The sequence below is a fragment of the Dendroctonus ponderosae genome, unplaced genomic scaffold (assembly GCF_020466585.1).
Source record: "Dendroctonus ponderosae isolate FM_Combo_2020 unplaced genomic scaffold, Dpon_F_20191213v2 Dpon_F_20191213_9, whole genome shotgun sequence".
Classification (NCBI taxonomy): Eukaryota; Metazoa; Arthropoda; class Insecta; order Coleoptera; family Curculionidae; genus Dendroctonus; species Dendroctonus ponderosae.
Window position 1 is genome coordinate 5514705 of NW_026019116.1, and position 11034 is coordinate 5525738.

The 11034-nt window shown below is 45.8% G+C and overlaps 4 protein-coding genes across 4 annotated transcripts in view; 3 read left to right on the forward strand and 1 right to left on the reverse strand.

Annotated features, from left to right (window-relative positions):
- LOC109541768 (xylosyltransferase oxt) overlaps positions 1 to 2265 on the reverse strand; it is a gene marked incomplete in the record, with an annotated part of 3867 nt that extends 1602 nt beyond the window's left edge. Inside the window, 5 exon segments of the mRNA XM_048669898.1 lie at positions 206 to 437; positions 496 to 955; positions 1012 to 1169; positions 1228 to 1370; positions 1426 to 2265. Coding sequence (XP_048525855.1) covers positions 206 to 437; positions 496 to 955; positions 1012 to 1169; positions 1228 to 1370; positions 1426 to 2033 — 1601 coding nt within the window.
- Positions 2266 to 2601: 336 nt separating this feature from the next.
- LOC125505656 (chromosome transmission fidelity protein 8 homolog) lies at positions 2602 to 6434 on the forward strand. The gene is made up of 2 exons (XM_048669901.1): positions 2602 to 2744; positions 6092 to 6434. The coding sequence occupies exons 1-2, from the start codon at positions 2695 to 2697 to the stop codon at positions 6393 to 6395; spliced, it is 354 nt and encodes a 117-aa protein (XP_048525858.1). The 5' UTR covers positions 2602 to 2694; the 3' UTR covers positions 6396 to 6434.
- On the forward strand, positions 2682 to 5909 carry LOC109541769 (general transcription and DNA repair factor IIH helicase subunit XPB). Its single transcript, XM_048669899.1, has 11 exons — positions 2682 to 3014; positions 3075 to 3290; positions 3347 to 3473; positions 3528 to 3738; positions 3791 to 4035; positions 4087 to 4237; positions 4302 to 4460; positions 4512 to 4634; positions 4691 to 5359; positions 5415 to 5567; positions 5618 to 5909. Exons 1-11 carry the CDS (start codon positions 2909 to 2911, stop codon positions 5807 to 5809), a joined length of 2352 nt encoding a protein of 783 aa, XP_048525856.1. The 5' UTR covers positions 2682 to 2908; the 3' UTR covers positions 5810 to 5909.
- A 370-nt stretch (positions 6435 to 6804) lies between the features above and the next one.
- LOC109541773 (ras-related protein Rac1) lies at positions 6805 to 9824 on the forward strand. The gene is made up of 4 exons (XM_019910731.2): positions 6805 to 7154; positions 7718 to 7970; positions 8026 to 8160; positions 8310 to 9824. Exons 1-4 carry the CDS (start codon positions 7120 to 7122, stop codon positions 8463 to 8465), a joined length of 579 nt encoding a protein of 192 aa, XP_019766290.1. The 5' UTR covers positions 6805 to 7119; the 3' UTR covers positions 8466 to 9824.
- Positions 9825 to 11034: the final 1210 nt, after the last annotated feature.

Consider the following 11034-nt stretch of genomic DNA (forward strand, 5'->3'; position numbering starts at 1 on the left):
CAAAAAATGCATGCCAAGGCTTAAAGCAGCAACAACGCTACACATAAAAACTGATGATGGTGGAAAAATACACCGAAACGTATTTTAATTGATAATAGAGACAATAAATTACTGAAACCCAGGAATTAATTTTGATTTGGAGTTGAAACACAGTCAGGAAAGTATGTACAATAAAAAAAAAGAAAAACAAAGCACTTGAATTTACCGTGATTGTGTATTGAGAACCTTTGCCCAATCGTCAAGAGTGAAGTCGTTGGGGCTGCATCCGCACCAGTCCACCACATGTTTGTACTGGCACTTGCAGCCCAATTTGCGCTTCCAATTGGTCACGTGCAGGTTGTTATCCACATACGTGTGGCAAAACTTCGAATTCCTCAGCACCGTGTGGAAGAAACTCTCAGCTGGCAACAGCGTGTGTTGGAACACCTTCAACAGCCCTATGAAGCAAACTGGAATGACCGAAAGCAGGCAAAGGTCATCGTTTCGAGACCTTACCGGAAACCAATTCATCGGGCTCCGGATTGGCAACGTACTGGACAAAAGGCCTGGATAAGGCCACCCAGTCGCTCCCACCATCAATCTGGATGCCCAACGGCAGCTTCCGGTTTCCAACGCGCCACATCCGGTACTCGCACTCCACGAACGTCTTGTCCAGACCCTGCTTCTGGATGAATCGCTGCACCTCGCGGCCATGCGATTTCACAAAATTACGCTGCGCGTTGGCGCTAAGGAACTGCGTCAGTTTGCCAAGAGGTTTCACGGGAAAATCCGATTCGCTCAGGTTGAGAATGAAGTCCCAGGACCAATCGGGCATTTGCAGCAGCTGCAGCATGCAGGCGCGCAGCATTTCCAGCAGCGAGGCGCCACCCCATATGGTGGCAAACCGTTTACGGGTCAGTCGAATGTTTGGGAATCGTTCCAATGCCAGCAGCTCCCGGTAAAGGTAATCTTGCCTCTAAAAACCAAACGTTTGCCATTCTGCAAACGCCCAGTAAACTTTTCCAGACTCACCACATCCACGTGAATGTAGTAGTAATGATTCCTGTGGTAAATCAGCTTGAGGAGCCTGTGGACTTGGCGCAAAGCCCTCCCATTCAATGTGAGCAGAAACGCGATTTTCCGTTGCTTGACTGCTTGCAGCGTCTCGTTGGCAGTTTGCGGCACAAACCCTGCAACACATTAAAACCCCGTTAAACTCGCCTCTTAGTTTCAGTCCCAAAAACGCACTTTTGATTCCAGTCTGGTAGACGTTCATCGTATAGTACCCCCCGCAGGTCGCATGTGCATCCCCTGGACACTTGATGTTGCATGAAGAGTCCGGCAGCTTGGAACCGGAGGGGGGCTCGTCAGAGCCGCAAAAGCACTCCTGCCTGAAATCATCTCAATAAAAACCCGTGAATTTACTAGGCAAAGCTGTTAACTTACGCATACTGAACCCCTGCATAGGGAAACCCGGATTGCAGGCACAAATTCATGCAGTAGATCGGCGAGTTGTCGGTTTTGCTGACCCCAAAGTAGCCATTCAACAGCCGAAAGTTCTTCTCGTCTTTGAAACAGCCCATCTCCTTGCCAGCCGCGAACTGTTCACTGGGGCAGCTTGATCGCAGCTCAGTCGGATAAAGCTGATTCTCCAAAGCCAGGCAAGTTATGTTGGCAATCAGCTGCTTGCAGCGCTGCGATTTGGCTCGATTCAGGGCACTCAGGGCCTGTTTCTCCCCCATCTGGCACGGCAACTCGAAGCTCAAGTCTTCGACTTTCAGCTGAATACTCCCATTGCCTGCCCGCTTCGTTTGGGGCGCCAGCAGGTTCGTTTCCTCATCGTCGCTGCGCCTCGCAGAGTTCAGGGCTTCGCTATTCGACCCTGAGTCCTTGTCAATATCTGAGGGCTCCCAGTTCTCAGGGCCCTCAGTGTTCTTGTTCTGAACAAGGAAATTGGCCACCAACAACAGTTGGAGCGACAAAATCACTATTCCTATGATAAAACACGTTCGGTATCGGCGTAAATACTTGCTTTTAGGGCTGGTTTTAACCATTTTGCCAACTAAACACACTACTCAAAGGGGGCTGTAGGCGATTCTTCCACATAGTCGTCAACAGTGATTGATCGGGTTTCTGGTCAATCCATCAGGACAAACAGGGCTTTTCCCGCACCTACACAATGGAATTATTGAACTAATTCCATACTAATTCATATTTTAATAAGAAATTATCGGTTTTGAAGACAGGGAACAGGAAAAGTCATAATAAAAAGTTGACATTGGGGCGCTGTTGCCTATATTCCCCCATAATTCACTGAATTTTGTGCTGCGTCCGTGAATGCTTCCCTAACTTTCTCCAATACTAATTGCAGCCAGGGTAGAAATTTATTTTGAGTACCCAAACATTACCTGCAAGTACTGGACGCGTAATTTTGGAATAATTAGCTTTTGTTGAGGGTCCTCTCCTTGAAAGCTGCGTTCTTGAACTTGCCAAGTTTTGCAAATTTAAGAGAAATTATAGTGAATGAAAGCAATTAGCGTTCAACTCATGAGATAAGTCTTTTGCTCCTGATCAAAATATTTCACCTTTTTGCTCTAATTTAAAAAAAAACCTCTGAAAAACGCAAAGCGACAACCCCGTTCACTCCTGTCACTTTTGGCAGTAAATAACCTATAAAAATAATCAAACCCCTCCACAATCCAGCCACAACAGGTCATGGCAAGTTCTGCTGATTTAAAGACCGTCATGCCTATAGTGATTAAAATGTAAGTATTCAATTCAATTTAGTCAAAAAAGTCAATTGTGAATACCCGCGCACTCGCCCCGGTAGAATTTACCTAAATTCTCCAGACTCAAACTATCACAACATTGTGCAAACGTTTTCGGTTGTTTCGGCTTAAGTGCGAGTGTGTTCAGTGCCTGAGTGAAAATGGGGCCGCCCAAGCGCTCCGGATACAAAGCGGATAGGGCTTCGAGGAAGCGCAAGAAGGAAGAAGAAGAAACGTGGGCTGCCGATGAGGAAGAGGCCACCGCAGGTAAGTGGGCCTCTAATGGAGGCCTCAAAGGGCCCCGCCTAAATTCGTTGCTGATACTAGACGGAGAAGAAGCGGCAGTGCCCAATGCCGCGGCTAGAGATGCGGAGAAAAGCGATGAAAAAGTGCAGGAGGATGAATTTGGGGCCAAAGACTACAGACTGCAGATGGAATTGAAGCCCGACAATGCATCGAGGCCACTGTGGGTGGCCCCCAATGGCCACATTTTCCTCGAGTCGTTCTCGCCTGTTTACAAGCACGCACATGATTTTTTGATCGGTATGTACTCTGTTCGCCTGCTGAAAGATCTGAGGCCTCCAGCTGCTCTTTTGCAGCGATTTCTGAGCCAGTCTGCCGCCCTGAGCACATTCACGAGTACAAGCTGACTGCCTACTCCTTATATGCTGCCGTAAGCGTGGGCCTGCAGACAAACGACATTGTCGAATACTTGAAAAGGCTCAGGTGAGTGGCCGCGAACCCTGAATGGAAAACTGCTCTAATTCTGGAGCTTTACAGTAAAACGACAGTCCCTGAGGGCATCATAGAGTTCATAAGGCTCTGCACCTTGTCCTACGGCAAAGTCAAGCTGGTGCTGAAGCACAACAAGTACTTTGTCGAGAGCCCCTTTCCGGAAATTCTGCAAAAGCTGCTCAAAGACCCGGTAATTCAAGAGTGCCGATTACGCAGGAATGTGGAGGGCGATGCCGAAGATGAAATGATCACTCAAGTAGGAGCTTTTGGGTGGTTTAATGTCCTTAATCACTCATGGTTGGGTTCAGGTGCAGGAAAAGAAGAACATTCCGTCATTCGGGGCGAAGCCCGGCCCTTCAACAGAGGCCGGCGCTGAAGCCACCAACGTCCCGGACGACATCACCAATTTCTACGAGAAAATGGACAATGAGGACGAGGAAGACGAGGCCAACCTCCAAACCGTCTCCTTCGAAGTGAATCAGGAGAAAATCGAGGTGATTCAGAAGAGGTGCATTGAGCTGGAGCACCCTTTGCTGGCCGAATACGACTTCCGGTAAAACCTCAATTTGATTGGCCCAGAACCACGCTAATTGCGCCTGTTTAGGAACGACACAGTAAACCCGGACATCAACATCGATCTGAGACCGTCAGCCGTATTGAGGCCCTATCAGGAGAAGAGCCTGAGGAAGATGTTTGGTAACGGCAGGGCGCGATCGGGGGTTATCGTGCTGCCTTGTGGTGCAGGCAAATCTCTGGTAAATGTCATACAAATGAGTCCTTAGAGGTTCGCACTCACAAAGCACTTCATTACACCACTAGGTGGGAGTCACAGCCTGTTGCACAGTGCGAAAACGCGCCCTTCTCCTATGCAATTCCGGGGTCTCAGTCGAACAGTGGAAACAACAGTTCAAGATGTGGTCCACTGCAGACGACAGCATGATCTGCAGATTCACCTCCGAAGCCAAAGACAAACCAATGGTAAGTGACGCAGCTGCATTTTTCTCGAATCAGCTGCACTGAGCTTTGCAGGGCTGCAGCGTGCTGGTCACGACCTATTCTATGATAACGCACACTCAAAAACGGTCCTGGGAGGCTGAGCAGACGATGAAGTGGCTGCAGGAGCAGGAGTGGGGCATCATGGTGCTGGACGAGGTGAGTCGAGTAGCGCGACTCTAAAGTGGGCGCTCTAAATCTGAGCTGCGTTTCAGGTGCACACAATCCCAGCCAAAATGTTCCGCAGAGTGCTGACGATAGTGCAGTCGCACTGCAAGCTGGGGCTCACTGCCACCCTGTTGAGAGAAGACGATAAAATTGCCGACCTGAACTTCCTGATCGGCCCGAAGCTATATGAAGCTAACTGGCTGGAGCTGCAGAAAAAGGGCTTTATTGCCCGCGTGCAATGTGCCGAAGTATGGTGCCCAATGACACCGGAATTCTATCGCGAATACCTGGTGTGCAAAACCAGCAAGCGGCTGCTGCTCTACGTGATGAACCCGCAGAAGTTCCAAGCCACCCAGTACCTGATCCGCTACCATGAGCGACGCGGCGACAAAACCATCGTCTTCTCCGACAATGTCTTCGCCCTAAAACACTACGCAATCAAAATGAACAAGCCCTACATCTACGGCCCGACCACGCAAAGCGAGCGCATTCAAATCCTGCAGAATTTCAAATTCAACCCCAAAGTGAACACGATTTTCGTGTCCAAGGTGGCGGACACGTCCTTTGATCTGCCCGAGGCCAATGTTCTGATCCAGATCTCCTCGCATGGTGGCTCTAGGCGCCAGGAGGCTCAACGTTTGGGCCGGATTTTGAGAGCGAAAAAAGGTGCAATCGCTGAAGAGTACAACGCCTTCTTCTACACCCTGGTTTCACAGGTGAGGGGCGAATCCTTTGGCCTATTCCGATCGGGGGTAACTTTGGAACTTTCAGGACACAATGGAAATGAACTACTCGAGGAAGCGCCAGCGGTTCTTGGTCAACCAGGGGTACAGCTACAAGGTGATCACCAAGCTGGCGGGGATGGACAAGGAGCCCGACATGATGTACAAAACCAGGGAGGAGCAGGGCCAGTTGCTGCAACAAGTGAGTGAAACAGTCGCGAGCGATTTTCACCTCTAATGGGAGTTTTTCAGGTGCTGGCCGCTAGCGATATCGACTGCGAAGACGAAAGAATGCCCGGGGAGGGAGGGCCGCGAGGCGGCCCCGGTAATCGCCGCTCTGGCCACTTGGGGTCCATGTCAGGGGCGGACGACGCCGTCTACTACGAGTTCCGAAAGACCGCCAACACCAACAAGCACCCGCTGTTCAAAAAATTCCGATACTAACACTGTTAAGCTCTAGATACGTTCTATATTGTTGAGGCGGATTCATTTTTTTACAAACTTCTTTTTGGGTATTTTGCTTCAACATTTTTTTTGTCATAGGAAATTCTGTCTTTTTGAAAGACAACAATTTTTGAGGCGAAATACCCAAAAAGAAGTTTGTAAAAAAAACTGTTAAGCTCGTTATAAAAGTTTGTACAGTAAAACCCAGCGGTTTTCTTTCATTCCTTCAACCAAAACTCCCAGAAACTTGGGCAAATATCAGTAATTTTCTTTTGTTTTCAGACCGGACGGAGGCCTCACGGATAAGTACGGCATAGTGGAGCTGCAGGGGGACTTGAAGTCGCAGTCCGAGACGGCCTTTGAGGGCAAATTCATCGGCGACCTCCACTACACCAAGCAGGGTCAGCCTTTGCTCATCATCGGCCACCATCTGCTCTATGGGAAGGAGGTGAAAATGGAGCAGCCTATTGCCCTTTTGGAGAAAAACCGCAACGATCGAGGGGACACTGAGTACCAGGTGCAGTGCATTATCAAGCACAAGTTGATTTTTAAGACTCGTCCCAAACCCATTGTGGGAATTAGCTAGTTTTTTCATACTATTCAACAAAATATATTTTATGCAAAATCCTGTGGTTTGATTCGGTTGGACATTTTCGAAAACTGCGAATTAAAGGGGCGCGGCTTACCGTGTTTTTAAGCTTGACTGGTTGGCATTCGGGCGTCGCACTAGATATACTCCTTCAATGATGCTGCGCCGCTGCCGCTTGCAGCGCTGTTTCCTAAATCTCCGCCACTCCTCAGGGCTATCGGAACCAAATTGGGGCATTTGCTTAAAGGTCCAGAGTTTGGAAAATTCCAGCAACAGAATCCAGGGGGTGTTTCCCCCGTGAATCTGGAAGTAAATATTTGATTAGAACAGTAAATCTATTGAAAATTAATTTGAAAGTGCTTCATAAGTGTGCAGTCTGGCAACAACAGCCACTGATGACAGTGGCAGTGACATAGCTACTGACACTGACAGTCGATTTGTCACGGTGATTTTTTCTGTCGCGGGTGGTAGAATCAATCGTACATTCTAAAAATAAATGGTTATAATTTCCGAATTGGTTTAAGTAGGCGCACACGACGCAAATTCAGCCTCCGAGCCCCGTAGTGTCGAGTGGAAACCAGGCGATTTATGTGTACGATCGGTGCCATCGTTTTATTGCTGGATTGGCCTTGCTTTTGACACCTCACACACCCAAGTTTTGTGTAAAAAGTTGTGTTTTTTCATTGTTCACGTCGCAATAACAGTCGTCCGACCAGCCGAAATGCAGGCCATAAAGTGTGTCGTCGTGGGCGATGGGTAAGTCAGCTACAAGCTACACGTCGCCTTTCACCCACTGAGCTCGTGTTTACCAATCGCTCAGAGGGCTCAGCAATCTGGCAGCAACAGTCAGCAAGATGTGAATCAGCGCTTCCTGCCCTAATTGCTACATTATTCATTCCCAGACCCCAACTCGGCTGATAATGCTAGGGCTTATCGTTTGCCTAGATAAACCATTGATTTCGACCAGTCTTTGCCCAGGCCATTAGGCCCTAATCTTCAAGCCCACATCGCTATCACTAAGCGCTTTTGGGCTTGATTAAGAACCAGTGAAGTTGGCCAAGAATCCCGTTAGCAACAGTTCGTTTTGTCTCACTTGGTAACTTTCGTGGGGCTTCTAAGGGTTAGTGAGTCAACAAGTGGCATTCGAGATGTTTTTGCGCAGAGACAAAAGGGCCGGAAGAAAACACTCACTGTTAATAAATCGACTAATCCTGACATTGTTTCCTGTTGCGGAAGAATTAGAAGCAATTCCCAAAAGCTGAAATATTTTCATTTCAATTAGTCAACTGATTCTTCAGGCTTTCAACTGTTTGTTTCAGTGCTGTGGGTAAAACATGCCTGCTCATCTCGTACACAACAAACGCCTTTCCAGGCGAGTACATCCCGACCGTATTCGACAATTACTCGGCCAATGTAATGGTGGACGGAAAGCCCATCAACTTGGGCCTGTGGGATACGGCAGGTCAGGAGGATTACGACCGATTGCGGCCGCTCTCCTACCCCCAGACCGATGTCTTTCTTATATGCTTCTCGCTGGTGAATCCGGCATCGTTTGAGAACGTCCGCGCCAAGGTAGGATCGGTCTCTTGGGCCTAAAACGCCTGCAATTTAATATCGTTGGTTCCAGTGGTACCCGGAGGTGAGACACCACTGTCCCAACACTCCAATCATCCTGGTTGGCACCAAGCTGGATCTGAGAGAGGACAAAATCACCATTGAGAAGCTAAAGGACAAGAAACTGGCCCCTATCACTTATCCGCAAGTGAGTAGCTTGCAAAGCTGCAGTCTAAATAATTTTCACACAAAAACATACCTTCAGTACTGTTGTACAGCTTTTGACAATTCTAACTCAATTGATTCTGATGAAGAGGTTTTTTTGGAACAAATTCTTATGGGTTCTTTTCCTATCAGGGTCTGGCGATGGCGAAAGAAATCAGCGCCGTTAAGTACCTGGAATGTTCGGCGCTGACACAGAAAGGCCTTAAAACGGTGTTCGACGAAGCGATTAGGGCCGTACTGTGTCCAGTGATGCCACCGAAGCCAAAACGCCGATGTACTCTGCTCTAATAGAGTTAAGTAGGCTCTATTGTTAATTAAACAGCGTGTGGACCTGTTTGGAGAGCCGGGCACTAACTGTCCTTCTGGGACTCTCCCCCCCTAACTCTCCTCTCCAAATGTACAGGCACAACTCTTGACTAGATCTTGTGGATGTGCGTCTATGTGATTCACGTTTCAGTTGTATAATAATAGCAATGGTAATATACAGAGAGATTCAAAATGCAAAGAGCCCAGAGCTTAGTTAGGACGTAGTAATTGTATTTTGGGCGCGCTATTTCTGAATCTGCCTGTATGCGATCTGTCTTGGCATTAATGCATTTATTCTATTTACATGTTTACTGGGATCTGGTGACTTGCCATACAACCTGCGTACAATTGTTTATGCAGTACGAAACAGTTTTTCAGTTACGAATCGCAATTTTACATGTTACATTTGGGTTTACATTTGTTGTTATTGATAGTCATTTAACTTGCACGTTTTAGTAATAATATTAATAATAGTAATAATAATAATAATTGCTATGTTAGTGATATAGTGGAAGGAGGGGCTGTGAGCCTGTTGGCTGTTTGCGAATTGCGGCCTTCGCCAGCGATTTGCAAATCGGCCAAGTCCTCAAAGGCCCTTGTGGGTGCTCTACGGTTTCCGCCATTGTTATATTGTCTGTAGATTTTTGGTTAAATGCTGGTTTTCTAGCTAAATTCTCTTTATAGTTAGCCAACATCGAAGGTGTGAAGTTCACTGCCAGAAAACCGCACAAAACCGCCCAGGAATTAATTTCGTTTTGGTGAATGATTGTTAACTTAGTCTCATATCATTGTGTACATTTTGCGGTTCAGAAGCAAGAATTCTGACGGCACCTGATTGGCAATGCGCTGTAATAAACTGGCTTTTTCATGTCCTGCCTCGGTTTTCTTTGCACAGACGCGCGAATGTCCAGCTCTCTTCAAGCCAGTGTTTACTGAAAGGAACGCGCCCAACTCTGAAGAGGTGCAAAGGAAACGTTAATCGCTACTTGTCCGTTTTCGTGTAAATAGTTTCTGAACGCCTATTTAGATAGTGAATTTATGATAACGTTAAGTAATGATGAAATTGTGTTATCAATATATTTTTATATCGCTATTATTGTAATTCCACGCTCAGGCTTGGATCGGTTCACTTGGTTAAAGCACAGTCAACTGTTCGCTAATGTTGTTTTCGACTTAGTGGAGGTTCAATTTTTTCTTAGTTGATAGGAATTTAATAAATGTCGCATTTATAGACCGTATTAACTAATTGGGACTACTACTATTACTACTACTGTGTGTATTTTGTAAATATTAAAGAATTATAGAACATATTAAAATTTATAGAATAAAGCTCAGAAAGAATGTTGTGTTTCATTCGAACATTTCTGAGCCCACCTAGCAAGTATGCGCATAAATAAACTTTTGTGAAAGTGGAAGCTGTAAAACTTAGGAAGGGAATTATCGGCAAACATCAAACGCTCTCTCAAAAAGTGGCTGAAGATGAAGAACCGAAACTTTTAGTAGTTGCCAAAGGGAATATGCCCTAAAAAATTAATGCGAAAGTCAATTCGTAACTTGCCACCACACATGTAACCAATGAATGCACAAGTGCAGAAATTCTAAAAATGATAAAATTCATGAAAACTTCCTGAGGATGATCCAAAATAGAAACGTTTTCCACTTATAAGACATACCTTGCGCTTCGGAATTTACGACTAGGTGACACTCCAACTTTTCTGGATATTCACAAATTAGGCCTGTTAAAACTTTAATTTGCACATTTAAAAAAATTCAAAAATAGCCTGATTGGCTCAAAACCGAAACTTTTGCCACAAATTAAACCTGCTTTGCGCTGCCAAATACACCCAAAAGTGAGTTTCCACCTTAACTAGTTTCTGAGAAAATAAATGTCAAACATGTACTCATAAACATCCACGAAATTCCATCCCAACCCTTCAAATATCTTGATGATGACTCACAATTGAAACTTCCAATTAATAATACAGGCAAAGCGCAACAAAATCTTTGCAAAAGCTCATCGCTTCACTCTCAAGATTGATTGACCGGCTTCTGAAAAAGTAACGGTTAAACTGCGAGCGGCAAAAACAAACGTAAATTTGAAAAAATTCATAGAAGAAAAAAATAAACAGACTTTGCTCTACAAATGTGATAAACAGTGACTCCTCTACCTTTGCAAGTTGCAGGAAAATTAACTGTTAAACTCCGGAATGCATAAACAAGCGCATAGACTCTAAAAAATCTTGAAAATTCCCTGAGGAGGTCCCCTTTCTTGAAACGTTTTCCACTTATAGAACACACCTTGATCTACGGAATTTATACGATAGACTCAAAATTTTTTAAATTTTCAGAAAATAAATGACAAAATTAGGTGTGCATAAGCATCCACAAAACTCTATCGCAAATTTTAAAAAAGCCTGACGATGACTCAAAATTGAAACTTATTTTTCATAATGCAGGCTAAGCGCAACAAAACCACGTTCTCAAGCTGGACCGATTTCTGAAAAAGTAGCGGTTAGACTCCGGCCTGCCTAAGCAAACGTAAAAAAAGCCC

Bases quoted from the DNA above. Each gene is read 5' to 3' on its own strand.
- LOC109541773 (XM_019910731.2), top strand. From the start codon at position 7,120: ATGCAGGCCATAAAGTGTGTCGTCGTGGGCGATGG. The intron at 7,155-7,717 runs GTAAGTCAGCTA...TGTTTGTTTCAG, and splicing joins TGTGTCGTCGTGGGCGATGG to TGCTGTGGGTAAAACATGCC. The intron at 7,971-8,025 runs GTAGGATCGGTC...CGTTGGTTCCAG, and splicing joins TTGAGAACGTCCGCGCCAAG to TGGTACCCGGAGGTGAGACA.
- LOC125505656 (XM_048669901.1), top strand. From the start codon at position 2,695: ATGGCAAGTTCTGCTGATTTAAAGACCGTCATGCCTATAGTGATTAAA. The intron at 2,745-6,091 runs GTAAGTATTCAA...TTTTGTTTTCAG, and splicing joins ATGCCTATAGTGATTAAAAT to ACCGGACGGAGGCCTCACGG.
- LOC109541769 (XM_048669899.1), top strand. From the start codon at position 2,909: ATGGGGCCGCCCAAGCGCTCCGGATACAAAGCGGATAGGGCTTCGAGG. The intron at 3,291-3,346 runs GTATGTACTCTG...GCTCTTTTGCAG, and splicing joins CGCACATGATTTTTTGATCG to CGATTTCTGAGCCAGTCTGC. The intron at 4,036-4,086 runs GTAAAACCTCAA...GCGCCTGTTTAG, and splicing joins CTGGCCGAATACGACTTCCG to GAACGACACAGTAAACCCGG.